Source organism: Gopherus evgoodei, chromosome 3 (genome assembly GCF_007399415.2).
Source record: "Gopherus evgoodei ecotype Sinaloan lineage chromosome 3, rGopEvg1_v1.p, whole genome shotgun sequence".
NCBI lineage: Eukaryota > Metazoa > Chordata > Testudines > Testudinidae > Gopherus > Gopherus evgoodei.
The window spans coordinates 224,289,612-224,310,399 of NC_044324.1; the positions used below are offsets into that span (position 1 = coordinate 224,289,612).

At 48.2% G+C, this 20,788-nt stretch overlaps 1 protein-coding gene across 1 annotated transcript; it reads left to right on the top strand.

Moving 5' to 3' along the window:
* The first annotated feature begins 98 nt into the window (after nt 1–98).
* Nucleotides 99–6,375, top strand: LOC115649352 (serine/arginine-rich splicing factor 7-like). The gene is made up of 8 exons (XM_030558286.1): nt 99–209; nt 548–728; nt 839–1,015; nt 1,896–1,970; nt 2,081–2,182; nt 2,826–2,873; nt 3,992–4,027; nt 5,195–6,375. Exons 1-8 carry the CDS (start codon nt 182–184, stop codon nt 5,250–5,252), a joined length of 705 nt encoding a protein of 234 aa, XP_030414146.1. The 5' UTR covers nt 99–181; the 3' UTR covers nt 5,253–6,375.
* Nucleotides 6,376–20,788: the final 14,413 nt, after the last annotated feature.

A 20,788-nucleotide genomic window follows, 5' to 3' on the forward strand; every position in this document is an offset into this window, starting at 1 on the left:
CAGCACGTTACTATGGAAACGGGGAGAAAGGGGTGGGTTCTCTTTCCCGCCTTCTCAGAGCGCGCGGGCGGCCGGGGGGTGCCGTGCGCGTGCGCCGCTCACTCTATATAAGCGGCTCACGGCGCCTGCGCGCAGAGAGGCAGGCAGCAGGCGAGGCTGGGTGGCAGTTGGCGGGGGAATCATGTCTCGCTACGGCCGCTATGGAGGCGGTAGGAGCTAGGCCGCGTCGCGTAGGGGGCCGGCAACGGTTATGAGGGGGCCTCCTCGCCGATCCCGGGGGGCGGGGCGCGGCGCGGCGCGGCGCGTGGGGGTCGCCGCGGGGGAGGAGGCCGCCGCCGCCGCCATTTTGCGCATGTTGGGCGCTCGCCGCGCGCCTGGGCCAGGGATCCCCGCGGGTGAGGCGGCCAAGATGGCTGCGGTGCCTCAGCGGCAGCTGGGACCGGCGAGGCCTTTCGCGCTGCGGCCGCGCCTCCCTCCGCTCGGCCGGGGTGAGGCGGGGCGGCTGCGGCTGCTCGGCCCCCAGCGACCGCGTGCCTTGCTCTTGCAGAGACCAAGGTCTACGTGGGGAACCTGGGCACCGGCGCCGGCAAGGGCGAGCTGGAGCGAGCCTTCAGCTACTACGGGCCCCTGCGCACCGTCTGGATCGCGCGGAACCCGCCGGGCTTCGCCTTCGTGGAGTTCGAGGACCCGAGGGACGCGGAAGACGCGGTGCTCGGACTGGATGGAAAGTAGGTGGCGCGGGGAGCTGCTGCCCGGCGGGCGCGCGGGATCCGCGGCCCCTGATTTCTGCTGCGAGCAGCGACCCGCCGCCCTAACCGGCGCCTCTCTGGGCTTGCAGGGTGCTGTGTGGCTCGCGGGTGAGAGTGGAGCTGTCCACGGGCATGCCCCGCCGCTCCCGCTACGACAGGCCTCCGGCGCGGCGCCCCTTCGATCCCAACGACCGATGCTACGAGTGTGGAGACAAGGGCCATTATGCGTATGACTGTCACCGCTATAGTCGGAGGAGGAGGAGCAGGTATGTGTGTGAAAGGAGTGATTGGTTCTCTTTGCTAGGCGCAGATGTAGGCTTCTTAGCCAAGAAGAGAATGTTATGCCAGTTTTGATTTAATGTAACTTTACTGCTGTATTCATACAGGTGTATTTTACATTTTGTTGATATTTTATATTAAATGTTACTATATTAACAATCAACCTGGTCAAAACCTTTCAGGTTTCTTCGTTTGAGTCAGTCGCCTTGATTCAGAATGTCACAAGCCTTAAGGTTTCATGCTGAGGCGCCTTGCAAAATCCGACAATTAAGATCCTTCTAGACCTTGAGGTGATCAGCATAAGAGGCCAGATCCCCTCGAGCCATCTACACCTAGCTTCACCATATTCTTTAAAGGGCAGAAAATTTGAGATGGTGATCGCCGTAACAGTAAATTTGGCTTTCAATTGGGGCCCCCCCCCCTCCGGTTTAGAAAGAGGAACACCAGATTGACCACATTCCCACCTAGAAAAATCTTCTTGCGTCAATCAAGCCTCACCCTGGCTCATTTGGCTGTCAGTTTGATCGTCGTTAGATTGAAGAGAACACCTAGATGCAGCGATCGGCTATAGATACTTCTAGATCGTCTAGATCTGCTAGACCTTGGGCCAAAGAGGGTCGACCTGCAAACTTGCAAGGTTTATTTTAATACACATTACAGTGTTTTATATTATAATGTAATTCTAAATGTAATTCAGCTTAACATCTTTTCTAGGTAGTAAAAATACTCAAAGCAAATAGGCCCTGAGTTTTTCCAACTGACAGACACTAATTTTTAGTTGTCTGAAACTTTAACTTCAGCAGAGGCTCATGTGCGCTAATTGCTAAATTTGTTTTCTAATACTTATTTTTTCTAACCTACCATTAGGTCACGGTCTAGATCTCATTCAAGGTCCAGAGGAAGAAGGTATTCTCGGTCACGCAGCCGAAGCCGTGGTAGGAGGTGAGTTTGACTTCCTTGTGCTTTCCTTTTTAAGAGAAGTAAAACATACTATTCTCCTTTTTTAAAGACGAGCAAAGTATTGTATAATATTTTCAATTTTTTCACTGCAGATCCAGGTCAGCTTCCGTTCGCAGATCGAGGTCGGTATCACCTCGTAGATCTAGATCAGCCTCGCCCCGTAGATCTCGATCACGTTCTCTAAAAAGATCAAGGTAATTGGTTTTGTATTATGCTTATCAGCCAACATTTTTTTTTAAGGTGGATTCAGAATATTTGATGGGAGGTAGTGAAAGCTCCCAGAATCTACTTGCCAAATAACATGTAAAGAATGAGCTTCACAAGACCAGACACATTAACATGGGGGAGTTTCCCCTCAACTAAAGTGAATATTTAAAAAACAGTTCTCTTGAATTTTTGGTATTGCATGTTTAGCTGGTCTTAGGGTCTGGTGTATACTTAAACATTTTGCTGGCCTAGTTATGTCCTTGAGTGTGAATAAAATCACACCCCAAACAATGTGTAAGTATTGTGGTCAAAGCCCTGGAGCAATTTATGTAAATAAAAATTGCTTTACATATTATAATATAATATAAGCTTATCAGTGACATCAACTTCTCATGTTTCAGTGTTTGATTTCTGATTTTTTTTGGAAAATAGCACCCCTATCTAAAGCTGGCAAACAGGATCCTACTCCAGATAACAAAATTGCTGCTGCAGTATTGACTGCTTGGAGTTTTTACCTAGACAGCAAATGCTGTGGATTTGTATTTTTCTTACTGCATTGCTGTATTAATACAGAAATTAATTCTTGTGGAGTTGAGTTGGCTTTCATTAGTTTCCTTCCTCAAACTTTAGGTCTAGATCAAGATCCAGATCCAGATCTGCTTTATGGCCACGAAGCAGGTAAGATGTTTGCTGTAATTAATTAAAGCTACAGGTTTACATAGTCAGATGCATTAGTTCTTTCTGCCATAGATAGATGCATGTTAGGCACAACTTGTTCGTGTACCAGAAGTTTGCCTGTGGTTCACCATCATGCACTAAGACCCTAATGTGTCCTGTAAGAATGAAGTTGGTGCCAGGAAAGTATATTAGAAGGGACACTTTGTAGTTTCAAACCCCAAACTTGCTGGAAAAAAGCTTAAACAGCACCTAGCAAAATACAAATGCACAGTAATAGAGAACTCAAGAGAATCCCTAGGGTGCGTTTGCGGGAAGTTACCTCTTGATGCTAAAATGTGCAGTTTCTGCCTGTTATCTCATGAATGTCATATTGAAACTTAACATTAGTTCCCCCTAAATTCAAATGTCCATTTAGCCATTCTCCAGTATGCCCTGATTCATTTGCATATGCTAGTGGTGTGCAGTGAACAGCTAGCCATGATCAATTTGTGCCAGCTAGGGAGACTCAAATAGTAGGGCATGTACTCAAATGTAGGACTGGGGCTGTTTTTTCTATGAATGAGTTACTCCTAGAATTCAAATCTTAACATAAATCTTCTTTGTGACATAACATAAGTATGCAGTTTAGTGGTACAGTAGTAACAGAGGAGTGTTTTCAGGATGGGAGTTACTGAGAAGTGTAAAGCATTGGCGTTGTTCACTGAATGGTTTTAAAGATATTTAACTTCACCTTCAAGCAAGCAGAAGATTCTAATGGCTTATTTACAGAAGAACAAAGGGAACTCTTGGCTGCAGAGCTACAAAAGTTCTAGAATCAGTTAGATGTTCACATCTTGTTGGTAGTTTTAAAATGTCACAATCACAGCAGGGGAACTTTGTTTCTGATGGTGGTTATATTAAGGAGGCACTGCTCTCTTGGGCTAATGGTTTTTGTTGATGGATTTTCTGAACAAACAAAACTACTCAGAGTTGCCAAGAAGTAGAAATAGGTGGGATGAAACATAAATGTGAGCACCAGACTTGAAATGTACCAGCATGTTTTCATTAAATGAGTAGTGATGGATGGTGACTGCATCTTGAGATGAGGACAGATAAAAACTTGTGTCCGTATTTTGCAGCCGATCAAAGTCCAGATCACCATCTCCAAAGAGAAGGTAAGTTGAATCTTGCGATTAAAGACTGCTGGGTGTAGAATAAATATTGTTGTGTCTTCAGTGGTCTCTGCTGGTATTCTCAGTCAAACAAGTTTTCAGAACTTTTCCCTTACTTTGTCTCTGATTTAACTGTAAGGTGTATTTTGGATGGACAGGGCTGCCTTAATTAGTGTGGGGGACACTGATTACTAAGATGAGGCCCATCATGGTAAAGCTGTTTCCAAGAAAGTGGTTGCATGTTGTATTACAAGGATCTTGCCTTTGGCTATTGCTGTATTACTTCCATCATATAATTGCAAGTTAATGAAGTCTTTATAAAGTGAATGAGCTAAAGCATGAAATAAATTTTTAAGCACAGGGGGAATCAATTTTAAGCAGTCTATTTAAAAACTCCAGTGATCATAATGAGATTAACTTGTGTTCTAGAAGGTGCAGTGGGCTACTTCTGGCTTACAGTTAAATCCTTTTCAGAAGGACTGAACCTACTTTCTCAAGGGGTAGGGGATATAGCCAGAGTAAAAAAAATTGAATGGAAAATGTAAATGGCTCAGAGTAAAACTAAATGGATTAAATGTGGGAAGCAAAACATAAAGACTTCTTGTAACAAACACCCGTTTGACTGAATTGAAGTCAGACTGTGGTCCACCTTGCTGGTGGTTCTGTTTTGACTAACAGCTATATAGTCTGTTGCTACATGGTAATAGCAGGATGGAATTTTCTACATTTCCCTTTTGTAATGCAGATGAATACTTGTTAGAACATTGCATGTTTTATGTAATTATTAGCCTTAGATTCTTCCATTTTAGTCTGAGCCATTTTTAACCCTTTTCCATTAATTCAGGATAAGTATGATCTTCTCAACACTTGGAGGCCACTTTTCCAAGCTTGACTGAAGTCTCTTGAGGGAAGGAGTGCATGGGAACTGGAGTAATGTGTGCCTGACCTCAGGTCCTTGTTTGTAGTCTCCTTTCTATCCTTTCCTGTTAATGAGGAAATGTGTGTAAGATCTATTTTAAAAGGAAAACTATCTGCTTTCATTGGTGCTGATTATTGGGTTATTACAGAAAATACTTGGTTTCTTCCCCCCCCGGCGACATTGTTATATCGGAAGTTCCAAGTCAGCACTAGAGTTACTCCAACTAACTTCTGTTTTTCTTTCACTTTCAGTCGTTCACCATCAGGAAGCCCTCGAAGGAGGAGTGCAAGTCCTGTAAGAATGGACTGAAATTTCAAAGTTAACCTTTTAGGAAGAAAGTTATTTTGTTTACGTTGTTCTAAGGGATTTTGTGTCTGATGTAAATGGTAAGGGCTTAGTCCTAGAAAGGATTTCAATCAAATAACAATTGGCCTGGATTGGGATCTTCTAAATTGTGACATCACATTCATAGATTAGTGCGCAACTTTTTTTGTTGTATGCATTTGCATCCTGTGATCTGAAAATGTGGGACTTTTTTTTTTATTGACACATAGAAATAAAATGTGTATTTCTAACTAAAAATCTCTTTGTGGTAGACCTACTGCTTCTGTTAATGCTTCAGTAACTTTAAAGCAAGTCATGTATGTCATTGAAGTTGTCGTTATACAGGTAGTCAAACTTAACAAATTGATGGCTATCAAACAGTCTTCTCAGTTTATTTTGAATTCTAGAAAAAGGTGTATCTTTAATTTCTGCTTTTGTTCTGAGATATGGATGAGGTGACGCAAGTTAAAGGTGATCTGCAAAGTGTTATTACAGAAGGTGCTTGTGCCTTTTTTAATACATTTTTGATTCTGAAAGTGTCCTAAAAGGAAGTGTAACTTTTGTTCTACTGGTTTTTGACTTAAAATGGTCGGGAATGTAAAGTCTAGTCTTCCCTGGCCGTATTGGAGAATCAGTGAGGGTATAAAATGTTTTGAATTCTTAAATGAAGGTGTTGAAAGGAGTTTTTACTCACAGTGAAGTTAAATGGCTGTTAACTTTTAACCAGAGTGTTTACAAAATTGTAAACAGCTCAGTTGCCCCTACTTTTTACATATAAAGAAGCCGAAAAGGGCACAAGCACAGGGTTGTGGGTTTTTTTGCAGGTTTCCTTTAAACAGTGCATGTTGAGGGAGAAAAAAAATACAGCTGTCATGACTTCTCTTCTGCAACCAACTTTGTCCAATTAAACAAATTAGGGGGGAAAATGAACTAAACCAGTGATTTTTGTGCAGTCATGATCTGTTCTGCAACATATGTTGCAATCATAAAGCAGCCTGTAGGCTGATAGGCAAAACCTTTTATGGTACTGGTAAGCTAATTCCTGTAGTACGCACCAAATACATGATTGAAGAGCGTAAAAATAAATTATATGAGGAAGTATTTCAAATTGAAGCCTATTTTGTGATCTCTAAGTTGCAAGTGGCTTTGACACTTCATGTTGAAACTGAGCATGACTGTCTTTTGATAAGGATGTTGTTAGACTGCCAGGAACCTTTTTGATTAAAAAAAAACAAAACAAAACACTGCAGCTCTTCAATATTCTGGTCTATTTAAAAAAAAACAACTAGATAAATTCATGGAGGATAGGTCCATTAATGGCTATTAACCAGGGTGGGCATGGAGGGTATCCCTAGTCTCTGTTTGCCAGAAACTGAGTGAGTGAGTGACAGGGGATGGGTCTCTCGATGATTCCCTGTTCTGTTCCTTCCCTCTGCGGCACCTGGCTTTGGCCATTGTCGGCGGGCTAGATGGTCTATAGGTCTGACCCATTCTGGCTGTTCTGATGCTGTAGTTAAATACCAGTTTCAGCGTTCAGAGAAAGTGCTTTAGAGCACCTTCACAGGCACTGAGTTTGAAAGAACAGACTTGTTCGTGCTTCTAATGATATGTCTAATGGTGGATTATGCTTGTAAAAGTATAAACCTTAACGTAGTACCTTAAATAGAAAATTACCTGGGCCAAAAGACAAATTTTGGGTAATCCACAAGTTTCCGATAATAGACCTCTCATCTAATGTTAGGCTTCACTCATGCTTGTAAGACTTTTGCAACTAAGTAGTCCCAACACTCTGAACAGGTTTGTCCCTAGACTTGTTAACACATGAAGGTTCTTGAGTACTAGCTGTTAGAATGCCCGATTTTGGTAAAGGTCTCTTATTTTGACAGTTTTCATGGTCACCTGCTAGGCTTATTTCTTAAATCTATTAGCCAGTTTCCTAGGTTTGTCTTGACTTGATTTTTGCGGGGTCTAATTTTCCATACGTACAGTGCATTATAGTTTAGCAACAGGAGCATCAGCTTCCATTGCTAAAGTATTCTGTTATTGACATTTTGCTAATTCTTAAGTACAAGACCCCAAAAACTGAAAAATGGAGAATGGGAGATAACGTATAATTATAAGGAAATGATTCAGCAAATATACCTAGAAGTCATTGCTTACAGGTATCCTTATTCATTGTACAGAGGAGTCTAGCACCAAAGAGAAGCTGAAAGTGAGGTCAGTCTAGAGAAGTTGAAGTATAGCAGTATAATGGCTTGTGTACATGAGTTGCACTGGCTTAACATGAGGGGTGCATTTACTGTGTGGATGCTCTTGATTTTGGTTTAGTGTAAATTAGTTGGGAACAGGTGCGAACTAAACTGCAGTAACAAACCCTTAAACTGAAATAAGTGTCGGTGCAGAGCTTTGCATTAGTTTAAATTCATGCTTTAGGTCAGTGGCTCTCAACCTTTCCAGACTACTGTACCCCTTTTAGGAGTCTTTGTCCTGTGTACCACTAAGTTTCCCTTCACTTAAAAACTACTTGCTTACAAAATCAGACATAAATACAAAAGTGTCACAGCACACTATACTGAAAAATTGTAATCAGTTGGAATATAAATATTGTACTTAAATTTGAGTGTGTAGTGTATAGAGCAGTATAAACGAGTCATATGAAATTTTAGTTTGTACTGACTTTGCTAGTGCTTTTTACGTATCCTGTTGTAAAACTAGGCAAAAAGCTAGATGAGTTGATGTACCCCTGCAGGACTTCTGCGTTCCCCCAGGGGTACACCTACCCCTGGCTGAGAACCACTGGTTTAGGTTAAGCTATTGTAGTTTTCCCATGTAGACAAGCCTCAAGAGGAAACTAGATGCCTGTGAAGACCCACAGGCCTGGAGCTGGGAAGAGGATGATTGGGGGAGAAAAGTAGATGTACAAAAATGGAGGAAGAAATTAGGCCAGGAAAGTACTTGCAGTGGAAAAGAACCAGACAAATGTAGCAAGGGCTGAGAGGAATATACCAAATGTGAAATGGAGGGGGGGGGGATTCTGCTGTTTCCTCAAAAAGGGCAACACAAGCACTGTAGTTTGTATTAAATGTAGCTGCTTTTTAGTCTTATTCCAGATTCTTCTCTTGGTTGATGTGCTGTGGCCACTGAATCTGAAAAGTTGTAGATGCCAGTTACCAGCACTTTTCTTTGAATTTTTCAGATGAGAATGAGACTGTCTGCTCCTTATCCAGGGGCTTGGATCAGTCACAGATCACTTCCCACAGTTTTGTAAGGTTTGAGTTAAATAGACAACAACAAAAACTTTAGCATCATTCTATGATCTGTGTTGTTTTTCTGTATTCCCCTGAGCAAATGGGTTTGCTCAGAATTCATCTTATTCTGAATTACTCATTTAAAAACATTACAAAGGGAAAGGCAGTGCACAGCCGCCTTCAAGCTAGTCTTTGTAAGAGGGCTGCGTTTACCTCATTTGTGCCCTCAAAGTTCTTAAATTGATTTTTATTGTGAAGGAATCTGTTTTAAAGCATTGAGTTAAGTTTGAGGGCAAGGAAAATTCCCTGCTGGTGTTTGACTCATTCCCTACTGCAGGGACCATGCTCACCTATGTGGTGTAATCCTGATGTATACCTTTTACTGTCACGCACTTTAGTGATGCTTTAACACAGCTGTTAATTGGTGATACACTGTCTTGTAATGGGTGAAACATGCTAAGAGGAATGTTGATAGTGGGATGCACAGGGAAATGAAGGAGCTGTCGTCAGGACCCCTGGAACAGGTTCCTTCTTCACTGCAGAAGAAGAAAGCTGTGGGCTGCAAGGAAACAAGTAATGAGGATGTCCAACAATTTGTGTCTGACAATTTTATTCTTGCCTGACATTAGACTTACGAGTCTGTAATTGCTGGGATCACCTCTAGAGCCCTTTTTATATATTGGCATTACATTAGCTAACTTCCAGTCACTGGGTACAGAAGCTGATTTAAAGGACAGATTACAAACCATAGTTAATAGTTCCACAATTTCACATTTGAGTTCTTTCAGAACTCTTAGGTGAATGCCATCTGGTCCTGGCAACTTGTTCCTGTTAAGTTTATCAATTAATTCCAAAACCACCTCTAATGACACTTCAATCTGTGACAATTCTTCAGATTTATCACCTACAAAGGTTTGGGAATCTCCCTAACATCCTCAGCCATGGAGACTGAAGCAAAGAATTCATTTAGTTTCTCCGCAGTGACTTTTATTGTCTTTAAGTGCTCCTTTTGTATCTCAATCATCCAGGGGCCCCACTGGTTGTTTAGCAGGTTTCCTGCTTCTGATATACTTAAACATTTTGTTAATACCTTTTTTGAGTGTTTGGCTAGCTGTTCTTCAAACTCCTCTTTGGCTTTTCTTATATATTTACACTTAATTTACACTCCTTTCTATTTACCTCACTAGGATTTGACTTCCAATTTTTAAAAGATGCCTTTTTCATCTCTCCCTGCTTCTACATGGATGTTCAGCCACGGTGGCTTTTTTAGTTTTTAGAAAATAGTTTCTCTGAAGTTACATGTGGACTTCAGTGTTCTCTGCTCTGATGGAAGTACTTCAGTCCTCTTCTGCTAACTGGTTTTATGTGGGGAAGCAGCCAGCACTGTCTGTCCAGCTGCAGTGATAAGGAAGCTCCCCTCCTCGCAGGGCCCTATCCCAGCCTGATGGATGGAGCCAGGCTCCAATAGAGATGTTAATGAGCAGGGGCAAGGATGAAGGGGGAGGGGGGAGAGAATGAGCCAGCTTTGGTTGAGGAGTGGTCAGGAAAGGATGCCACTGAAGGGTTAGTGGGGAATGGGGGGAGCTACCCAAGGAGGCTGCTGTGTTAGGGGCACCTAGGGCTGAGGATCAGATTGGGGGTTTATTGCTTCTTGGCTGCTCTCAGCCTGGTGCAGTGTGAGGCCCCAGGAAGCTAGGCTCAGCCAGAAGGCATCTCCTTGCCAGCCTGGCTACCCTCAGGCTCTTGGTTAAGCTGCACCTACGCATGGAGTTTCTTGCTTGGTGCTGGCACCTCCATGGCATTGGGGTAGGGGGCAGAGCTCCAAAGCAGCTGCACCAGCTTACGTGGCAGTAAGCTTGCCCCATGATGCTCTCCCATCCTTGAAGCATCAGTCTGAGCGCAGCCTGGAGCCCCAGATCCTGTCCCTACAGCCACTGCTGACCCCACAGGGCTCCAGCTCCTCCCTGCCCAACCCTGGTTGCCAATTAAAAGCTGGACATGAATGCTGGAACCTCAGCTGCCCTGCCTCTTCTCTCCCCTCTCTCACTCCCGCCCAGGCCTTGCCTCCATCCACCCCTCTTATCCCCTTCCCCAAGCTGATCACTGTTTTTCCCCTTCCACTCCCCTGCCCTGGTCAGCAGGGACTCTCCTGCAAACCCTGGGCTGGGAGCTGCAGCTGCCTGATGCAGGGAGGAGGTGACTCCAGCTGATGGGGCTGGCATGGGTGATGACCCAGTACCTACCCGCCTCCCCTGCCCACAGTAACTGAACTTTGGGTGTCTGGTCAGTAGATCTGACCAGACTGTCATTTCCCTTTTCGACTGGACTTTCTGGTTGAAAACCTGGCACCTTAGCTACTCTACCCTACTCAAGCCAGCATGGCCTGAAGGACTCAGCACCCACCATCCCCTAGAGCAGTGGTTCTCAAATGTCTATTGGTGACCACTTTCACACAGCCAGCCTTGGAGCGTGACATCCCCCCCCCCTTATAAATTTTATTTTAACGCTATTATGAATGTTGGGGGTGGTGGCTGACAGCTCACAAGCCTCCCTGTAATAACCTCATGCCCCCCTTGGACTCTCAACCCCCCAGTTTGAGAATCTCTGTCCCAGAGCCCTGCTCCTAACTCAACCAGCACCACTAGCACAAAAACAAGCGTGATGGGGTTTGTGTTTATTGCTTATTACTCCAGGGTGCTCCACAAACCCAGAGCTCAGAGACAGGCCCTGCCCTGAAGAGCTGTCAGTCTGGGTCACAGACAGGACCCAACAAGTGGGTGCCCCACCCTGATGAGGCAGCACAAGGGGCCAGCAAGCCTCCCATGTGCCAGTAATTCCACATGCCAAACCCAGTGAATTTAGCACATAGGACAGCCCTGTATGTGAGCAGCAATCTCACGCCAAGGGACACTGGGTCATTGCTGAGCATTCACTCTCCAGCCAGCCCAGCGCACGTGCTCACGTCTCACGCAGACAGCTGATGGTCCCTATTGGCGGTGACCTGGTGGGGCAGCTCCTTTGTCCTGAGGGAGCTGGTGCTGGACTTGGTGATTCACCAGCCATCAGGTTCAGAGTCCTGAAGGAGACCATGAAACACCATTGCCTGTTGGCTCCTCACCCTGTAACCCCCCTCCCTGCAACCAGCCACCCTCCAAGCCCAAAGAGATGGGTGAATCGTTCCAGCTACAGGTTAGAAACAAGGCAGCAAGAGTGCTGCGTTCCTGAGGAAAACAAGGTTCCTAGTTCATGAGTGAGAGCACACAACCATCAGGAGGTATTAATGACTTTGTCATTCATAAGGCAACAACAGCAAACAAGAAATAGACACCACTAACCTCAGTGCACACAGAGTCCTAAGGATACAAAGAACTAGTCCCTGCTGATCGCTGGAACCTTGCCTGCTGCATTGGGACATACACAGTGTTAAACTCTTCTCTGGTCTCTCTCAACTGGGGGGTGGAGAGGGATCCCAGTGCCATCTGACAACACCAGACCTGACCCACCTGCTCCAGGACCCTGTGGCTCGGCTCTCCTCTCCCCTCCCTGTGGTTTTAGGGTCTTGAACACTGACCTACTGGGTTTGATGAGGGTGTGGGGAGGGCTTCTCTCCCCAGCAACAGGCTCCTTTACTGGCCCAAGGTTCTTCACTTTGAATTTGACTTTCTGATTTAGGGCCTTGCCCTGTATTCCTTGTGTATCTGGAATTCCCAATTATTTATTACATATGACACATGCTACTTCAAATACAGCACATCCTCTGTATATGTCCCATGCTTCTCACCTGTAGGAACAGAGCTCTTCCAGAATTAGGCCCATTGTCTTCAATGGGGAAGAAAGTAGAAATTACCTGTTTATAATGGCTTTTGATGGCTCCCTTTCCCACTGCTAAAGCATCTTCCCCCAGGGAGGGTCCCTTGGACCCTCTGACTACTGCCATGGTCTGCATGGGAAAGGAGCAGCTGTGGTGGCTGGGGAATCTGCAAAACAACACAAGCTTTCATGAGGAACTTAATTCTGAGGATCTCGCTTCCCTGTTTGCACAGAATTGTGCCGCTGCCTTTGTGAGGCTCCTTGGGGTGAATGTGACTGCCCCATTGTCTTGGGGGAGGACTGGCCTGTGTGTCCTGTACTAGCTAGAGCTGTTGGCATGGTGCACTTTAGGCGCTTTTGTAGAGGCAGTTGGTCTCCCCACGGCTGGAGAGAGATCTCCCAGGACAAGGCTGGATGACAACAACAAGGAATAACAGGATGTGATGAGGAAATGGAATCGCAGGAGACATATCCGGAGGTTGAGCTCTCAGGCTGTGAATAGCCTCCCAGTGAAGGAGGGCCTAACCCCATTCATCTCTTGGGACTTTACAATTAGACTTGAAATGCACCAAAGGTAGCAGTCCTGCATAATCATGCAGAGGGACTGGATGATCTTCACATCCTCTGCATCTCTGATCTCTGTGACCTTTTTGCCTGCTTCCCATTTTCCGCAGAAAATCCTGCTCACCTCATTCCTATTTGCACCTTGTTCTGTGGCTGGTCCAGGAGCAGGGAGACAAACAACCAAAGGCCTGGCAGAGAGGAACAAGAAGATGGAGAGAACCAAGGGGAAGGTTCCTCATCTTTATTTCTAAATTCAAACCTCCAGGAGTAGCCTCTCTGGGGAAATACACAATGAATCTGTTCTCTGAGCCAGCGGCTGAACTTGTAAACTCCAAGCCCCACAAGCGCTGTCTAGTCGTGGGTTGCGATTCCTGAGACGAGGGGGTAGGAACACAATGGAAAGTGCACTGGCATGCCGCCTCCACACAATGGAGTGACTTTTATGGGTGGGACATGGAGTCCTCTCCCCACCCCCCACACACATGGGGATTAGGCAGGGGAGGGGGGCAGAGCTCCTCAGAGCTCCAGTGGAAACAAGTAGCACCGCCCCCAGGAAAGAAAACTGAGCCCTTCATCCCTGAGCCAGGAACCAAACCCACTTATGCCAGTGCCTGGAACCTCCTTCCTGGATCCAGTCACTGAGGTGCTGCAACGATGATCCCTCCAGCATGACTGCTCCTCTCCTCCGGATCTCCTTGATGGCCCTGCCTGCACACATATTCAGATTATGGTATAAGTGTCAGAGACAGAGGCTGCCAGACCCCACATTTCCTATCCAGCTCTGCCCTGCCCTGTGGTCCTGCACCCCGCACTCCCGGGCCTTCTGGGCTATTTGAGGCCCATGTTCTACACACCATAGGTGTGTTATGAATCACTTTCCCTTGACCAGGACGAAGAGGGAAGTGAGTGTTAGATTCTCCCTCTCTCTTGAGGCTTAGCAAAGCAATGAGAACTCATGGAAAGACCATGCTGGGCTCCACGCGTGCTGACATCCTGCTCTTTGCACTCTATTGCTCTGAGCATGTAACGTGTTCCCCGGGGGCTTACCGGGGAGCGTGCACAGGCTGAGTTCCCTTGGTGGTGCCTGGTTTCCCATCTCTCATGTAACTGAACAATGGGGGGGTGCTGGAAAGGTTTAGGGAAAATTCATGTTCAGCGGGGACTGCTGCTGTCCAGCTAGGGACAGAACCTGGCACTTGACTAGAAAAACAGCTCAAACTCCCTCTTGTCCCATGTGTGTTGGGTGCAGGGCCTTAGCTCAGTCAGGTGAAAAATCAGGCAGGAGAAACCCGAGTTACAGTGTTAAGGAAAAAGCAGCAAAGAATCCTGTGGCACCTTATAGACTAACAGACGTTTTGGAGCATGAGCTTTCGTGGGTGAATACCCACTTCCTCAGATGCATGAGTGTTAAGGAACTGAGCTCTTTGGCCTGTTTATGTGGAATCTGCAAACTGATGCCACCCTCCACTTCTCCCCAGCCCTGGCACTGTCCTGCCAGCACTCTGGGAATCACTGGGCCCAGGGGAGAGAATGCAGAAGCTTGTGTCAGCCCCACATCACTGTGTGCTCTCGTTCCCCACAGCAGGGGGCCCCCAGCCATAACCATGTGGGCATTGTCTCTAGATGCTCTGACGAGAGCTCCGGCACACGCGCCTTTAACAGAACCAGGGTCTGCTGGAAAAGCCCCACTGTAACAGTGAGTCAGATTCTCCACTGGAAACGCCTCTCACATCAGCTCAATCGGCACTTGCTTTCTCTGATCCCGGAGCAGTTGGATGAGCAGGTGGAGGCCTGGAGAGAGAAAAGGGTCTTGAACCAGGTGTGAATCCAGTAGCGGTTTTCTCTGGCCCTGCTGGGGTGTCCAGGTATGTCGTGGAGGCAAAACACCCAGCCTGAGCCTGCCCGAAGGAGAGGTTTGTGAGCTCAGATTTGGACTCCTGTTCCTCTGTCCCCCGTCAGGTTGGGGGATGTGATTTGGAAGGAGAAGTGAGGAGACCCTCAGATCTCCAAGGGGACATTGCAGGACAGTCCTCAACACTACCGCCCCCCTGATCAATAACTATTCTTAAAAAGACTCCTGAAGCCAAGATTGAGACTCACTGGATGCCAGCCCCATGTGGCTTGTGCCTGGGACTAGTCAGTCAGCTGAGGTGCAGTCTTTCTCCTCTTCCTGAAGTACCACAGAGACCTCTGCAGAGATGGTCACAGTAACAGATCTGGCAGCTATTCCGAGATGGTCACAATAATGCAGCACTTCTCTGCCATGGTCCATCCCCCACTCTATTTATAGGAGACTCCACCAGGCTAAGTTCCTACACTTTTAACCCTTTTCCTCCCACCTCCACTGCATATTGAAGTAGTGAAAGGAGGCCAACAAAGAGCCCAGCCCACGGTGGAAGAGGCCGGAGCGTGGCCTGCGCTACATTGACAGGGTAGCTGGCACTGGATTATAAGGACTGCAGTCATGGGGGGAACAAATGGCAGATGCTTTGGGACTGCTTGAGATGGAGGCTTTACACCACGGGTGAGTAATAAACTGGCCCCAAGGAGGGCTGCTGTTAGCTACAGAACCCAGGCCTGGAGGGGTTTTAGGGAGCAGCACCATGCTGCCACCCACAGCAGCTGTAACTAGTGTCACTCCACTGCTGATGACCCCCTGTGGATACCGATTATGGGAAGTCCCGCCTCAAGGAGCTGATGGACAGCAGCCGCATGGCCCTGATTGGCTCCCTGCCCTATATAACCCCAAGGGATGTTCTGAGAAGTATCCAGGTAATAGTGTGGATCTCTTGTAGCTGCCATGACTGTCTTTGCTCCTGAAGTCCTGGCTTTAACCTTGGCTTGATTTGGACTTTGTCACCTGACCCAGACCCTGAAACCTGACCCAGCCTCTGACCCTGGGTATTGATGCTGCCTTGGAACCTGGCTGTGAACTCCTGGCTATGACCATCTCAGGTTTGACCCTGCTCTGACCATTGGCCCAGACTGCCCTTGTTAGGATCCTGGCATGAGAGCTGTCATGGAATTGCTGGGGACTCTGAAGGAGGGAAACTGAGGCAGATACACCTGTTGTAGCCTGCTGGTAGGGAAGGGGTGACTTTCTCCTTTTGAAAGTCAGACTCCTTGTTGCAGGGATCTTGTGTTTGTTTGTTAGAGATCCCAGGGTGCATGAAGTTACGTGACTAATACATAGGCCATCTCATTTGGGATAATTCTGTCTCTGTCTCTCTGGTGCAGAAGCATGAAGGGAAAATTCTGCAGTGGGCAGGTGGGGAACCAGGCAGGCTGGCAGGTTACCAAGGGGAAGATGGGGCACATGTAGACACAAGCTTGGGACCCTGGCCTGGCCCAGCCCCATGCTGCAGTGACTGACAGTGTAATGCACAAAGGGCCTCGGCGACAGGAGCTGATGTCCAGGGCAGGGTGTCTTCGTGCTTAAGAGGCAGCGGGGAGTGTGTGTGTAGGAGGATGAAATAAGCTTTAAGCCCCTAATATGCTGGGTCCCTCTCTTGGCTGGGTCCCTGGGGAGAGTCAGTCCATGCCCTGCAGAGGAGTGATTCTTGGATCCAGGATCTGCTGCTGACTCGGGCCTACAGAATGAAGGTCCCACTGCAGGCCTAGTGCGGGAGGGCGCGGTAGCAGTGTTCTCCCTCGCTCTGCGAGGCAGGGCACAGCTGCAGACCCTGGGCCCTGGCAGGTGGCCTGTAGAATTGTTCTCCCAGGACATGCCTGTGAGTAACTCAACAGGCCGCCAGGGGGCTGTGTTGCTCCACTGAAAGGTGAGCAGAAAATTGGCTGTGCCGTCGCCCCACCCCCTGGATTTTTCCACTTTCCTGGAGTCACTTCAATTATTGTGATCCATTCCGTCAAAATATTGTGGGTCTTTCACTCACCCCCAGGCCTCTAGGTGAATGAGGCAATGCAGATGGTGTAGCATTAGGGCACTGGATAATGGCCATTAGGTCTCGTTGATTTCCTGCAGTGTGCAGTGGTTTGGTGATTTTAAAGGGTGTTAATGAAATAGAATTCTGCTGGTCAGTGGAATTACTGTTAACGACCTGATCCTGCGGCTGAGACATGGACGGTCTCAGGCAGGAGCCCCTCTGCAGGGATGCTAACCACAGAAATGAATCGTCACAGCTGTGTGTGTGTGGTAAGGGCAGGGTGGGGGTGAGGGCATGCCCCCCGGTCCAGGTCTGAGGCATCTCTCCATGTAAGAAGAGTCTGCCAGCAGCCTGGCTGAGGCTGTAGTCACAGTCAGAGAGCAGTTCTTCAGGTGCTATGCAGTCTGGAGAGCGTGGGCTGACTGGATTCTATCAGCACCACCTGGACAATAGCTGCTAGATACTAATAAGCCAGGCTTGGAGCAGGGGTCAGGGTTTGGCTTTGTGTAATGATAATCAGACCTGTGCAGAGGAACCCAGAGAGAGATTTCTCATCTTGTCAGCACCGACCCTGGGCTTCAGTGCTGGAATGCTGCAGACCTTCTCTGCAATGAGCAGAGACTCATGCTACAGTGCACGCGCTCTCCTGCTGGCACTAACCCCATGCAGCCAGGCTGAGGTTCTGGGCCAGATAGTATAGCAAATCCATAATGCCCCACACTAGCATCATTACAGGTTTTGTGTATATTTAATTATGCTAGATTAAATAGACCTAAATTCGTTAACTAATGCATCTTGGTTGCAGTTTGACACCTTTAAACAAAAGCCCATTTCATCACCCACTAGCTACAGTTTCATACAGATCCTTTTAATCATCGGTTGCTAGGTTTCCTGACAGGTAGCTAATAAACAATGAATGCCTTGCTATGTCTGGACATGGACACCCCATTGCAGTATTTCAAAGTTGCATTCAAAACTGACTCTTAAATACATTTACTTATTGTCAATTTTTCACATCCTGTGGTATTTGTCACATGGCAAAGAATCAGTGTCCTTTTCTTTGTTCTGCTCAGGAATGTAACTAGAAGGAGAAAATCAAGGTTAACCCTAGAACAGCATTTTTCGAAGTTCGGGTTGTGACCCAGTACTGGGTGGCAGCATGTAAGGCACTGGTTTGCTCTGGTCAGCGCCGTCAACCAGGACGTTAAGAGTCCCGTTGGTCATGCTACCTGGCTAAGGCAGGCTAGTTCCTACCTGTTCGTACACCGCGCTGTGCCCTGGAATTGGCCAGCAGTGGGTCCGGCTTCTAGGCAGGGGGGCCATGGGGCTCCGCGCACTGCCCCTGCCTTGAGCACAAGCTCCGCTCTCTCGGCCAATAGGAACTGGTGGAGAGGGGCGCCTGTGGGTGAGAGTCATGTGAAGCTGTTTGCATGCCTCCATTTAGGAGCCAGACCCACTGCTGGCCGCTTCCTGGGCATAGCATGGTCTGCGGTGCCAGGACAGGTGGGAAGCTTGCCTTGGCACCCCTGCTGTGCTGCTGACTGGGAGCTGCCTGAGACAAGCCCATGCCCCAATCCCTAGCTTGGAGTGCCCCCAAACCTGGAACCCCTTCCTGCACCCCAAACCCCTCATGCCCAGCCCAGAGCCCTAGAACCCCTTCCTGCACCCCAACCCCCAGAACTGAGCCCCCACAAACTCAGAGCCCCCTCTGGCACCCCAAACACCCCGGCCCCACCCCAGACCCTGCACCCCCATCCCAGAGCCCTGACCCACTCCTGCACCCCAGCTCAGAGCCCCCTCCCACACCCTGAACCCCTCAACTCTGGCCCTACCCTGCAGCGCTCATCCCTGCACCCCAACCCTCTGCCTCAGACCAGAGCTACTCCAACCCCTTCATCCCCAGCTCTGTTGGGTTGCGGGCATCAACAATATTCTTCAGCTGAGTCCCCAGAAAAGTTTGAAAATCACTGCCCTGAAAGAACTACTTCCTCTGCATTTCCCTCACACCTCCCAGCCTGGCTTCCTACTACAGATTGAAAGAAACAGCCTCCCATCCTCACAGTCGTCATGTACCATACAAAAGCGACATCAGTTTAGTGACCCTGCATGTCATTAGGGAGTGAGTGTGTGCGTGTGTTGCTGTGCACAAAGGGAAAGGATAGAGACTGCCCTAGGACAGTACTGGCAGACATAGAGAAGCCATGATGCACTTGGCCAGCAGTGACAGGGGATCTCTTGGATTCTGTGATGTGAATATTCAGTCATTGTGGCCATGAAGGCAGCTGGAGGTGCCAGACTGCAACAGGCGCTAGCATGAATGCTGCAGGCCCTCTGAGCAGTGTCAGCCAGGGCAATAAGGGCACTGACTATCTCCGCTTTCCGACTCTGTGCTCTGAGGCTTTGCAAAGGACTCTTATGCAGCTGCCTGCCAAGAACTAAAAGGGTCCTCATCGCAGGCCCCTGTGGAGGCCCTCCCTAGACAGACCCCTCCACACACAACCTCACTAATGGGCCCGAAAGGTGCCAAGGTCAAGATGCTGGCTCTGCACCAGCATTGCTCCCTCCTGGCTCACGATAGTTGGGGTGTTTCTGGAGTCCCAGCTTGTGCAGAATCTCAGCTTCTGTTTGAACACTCATGGATGTAGCCCTTGTGGCTGTGGAGCAGGGCTTGAAAATGTGACCCCTCCCCACCAAGGCTCCAAAACGGAAAGGCCAATAAACAACCCAACATTTGTCAGTTTGGAAATGTTCAAGCCAGTCTCTGTCTGGAGACCTGATTCCTTTGTAGATGCTGGGGCCTGCCGATACCAGAGTTAGGCTGCAGATGCCATGAATCCATGCCAATCTGGTCCCTTTATGTCCTGTCTTCACCTGGTACCTAGGCCTCTGGTCTTCGAGCCTGGTTGCCTTTCATCTCACCCCCAGCCCTGGCTCTCCTCAGGGCACTCTGGGCTGGTGAGGATACCCTGTTCTGTGGCTGGTGAGGAGGGGGATCTGTGCCCCATCACTGCAGCAGCTGTTAACCCTTTCCTTGCTCCCATAAACTAGGTAAGGAATTCATTCAATTGCCCCTTCCCCTTAACATGCCCATTTTCAGGGCATTTGCACTAGCCCTCCAGGGATTCGGCCTCACAGAGGCAGCTTAGCTGCACTCCCCAAGGAAGAATGAGCCCTGCCCCAGGCCTCCACCCAGAGTTTTGCTGAGTCACTATCCTAATGCAATCACAGGGGCCTGGCCCATTAGCTGGCAGCTTGCCCAAAGACATAGTCCAAGATCAGCCCAGTGAGGAATCGCTGGGCTGCTCCTCTCATGCTCCAGGGAATGTGGCTTACCCCAGCTGTTCCCACAGAGGCACTTGGTCTCTAAAGACAGGATTGAGTTTATCCCTCCCTCCCTCCCCAAAGTTAAGGGCTGCTGGCATGCTGCAAAGCAGCCCTTCCTGGGCAGCTCGCACCATGCACGCTAGAACTGCTCCCAAGCTGCACCTCAGCCACAATCAGCACCAGGCAGCCCCCAGTGCTGGAGTAAAAGGTGGTCTACGTCTGACCAGTGGAGCTGGAACTGGTACCGCACCTATTTCCAGATCTTAAGACCAGCAGGGACCATTGGATCACCTGGCCTGACCCCTGTATTGCATGGGCCAGAAAAGCCCCCCCCCCAGTGAGTCCCACACCAAGTCTCTGCCTCATGGGTAGGCTAGGATGTGTCTCTTAGAAAGATCAATAGTCCTGATTTAAATACGCCCATTAGTGGAGAACCCACCACCTCCCTTGGTGACCTGTCGCACTAGTCAGCAGCTCTTGCTGTTAAAACCAGGTGTGCTTCCTGGGCTCGTGGTGGCTATTTCAAACTCTCAGATGTTTCCACTGGGGATGAGGGCTGTCCTGGATCCTCTCCTTTCCCAGTGTAGGATTGTTCCCAGCTCTGCCAAGCCATGGTCGTTTGCTAGGGAAACACTTGAGGAGTTTGCAGTTGCAGAGGGTGGTTCTAAGTGGGGGACTGGACTCTGCAGCG

Bases quoted from the DNA above. Each gene is read 5' to 3' on its own strand.
- LOC115649352 (XM_030558286.1), top strand. From the start codon at position 182: ATGTCTCGCTACGGCCGCTATGGAGGCG. The intron at 729-838 runs GTAGGTGGCGCG...CTGGGCTTGCAG, and splicing joins GTGCTCGGACTGGATGGAAA to GGTGCTGTGTGGCTCGCGGG. The intron at 4,028-5,194 runs GTAAGTTGAATC...TTTCACTTTCAG, and splicing joins TCACCATCTCCAAAGAGAAG to TCGTTCACCATCAGGAAGCC.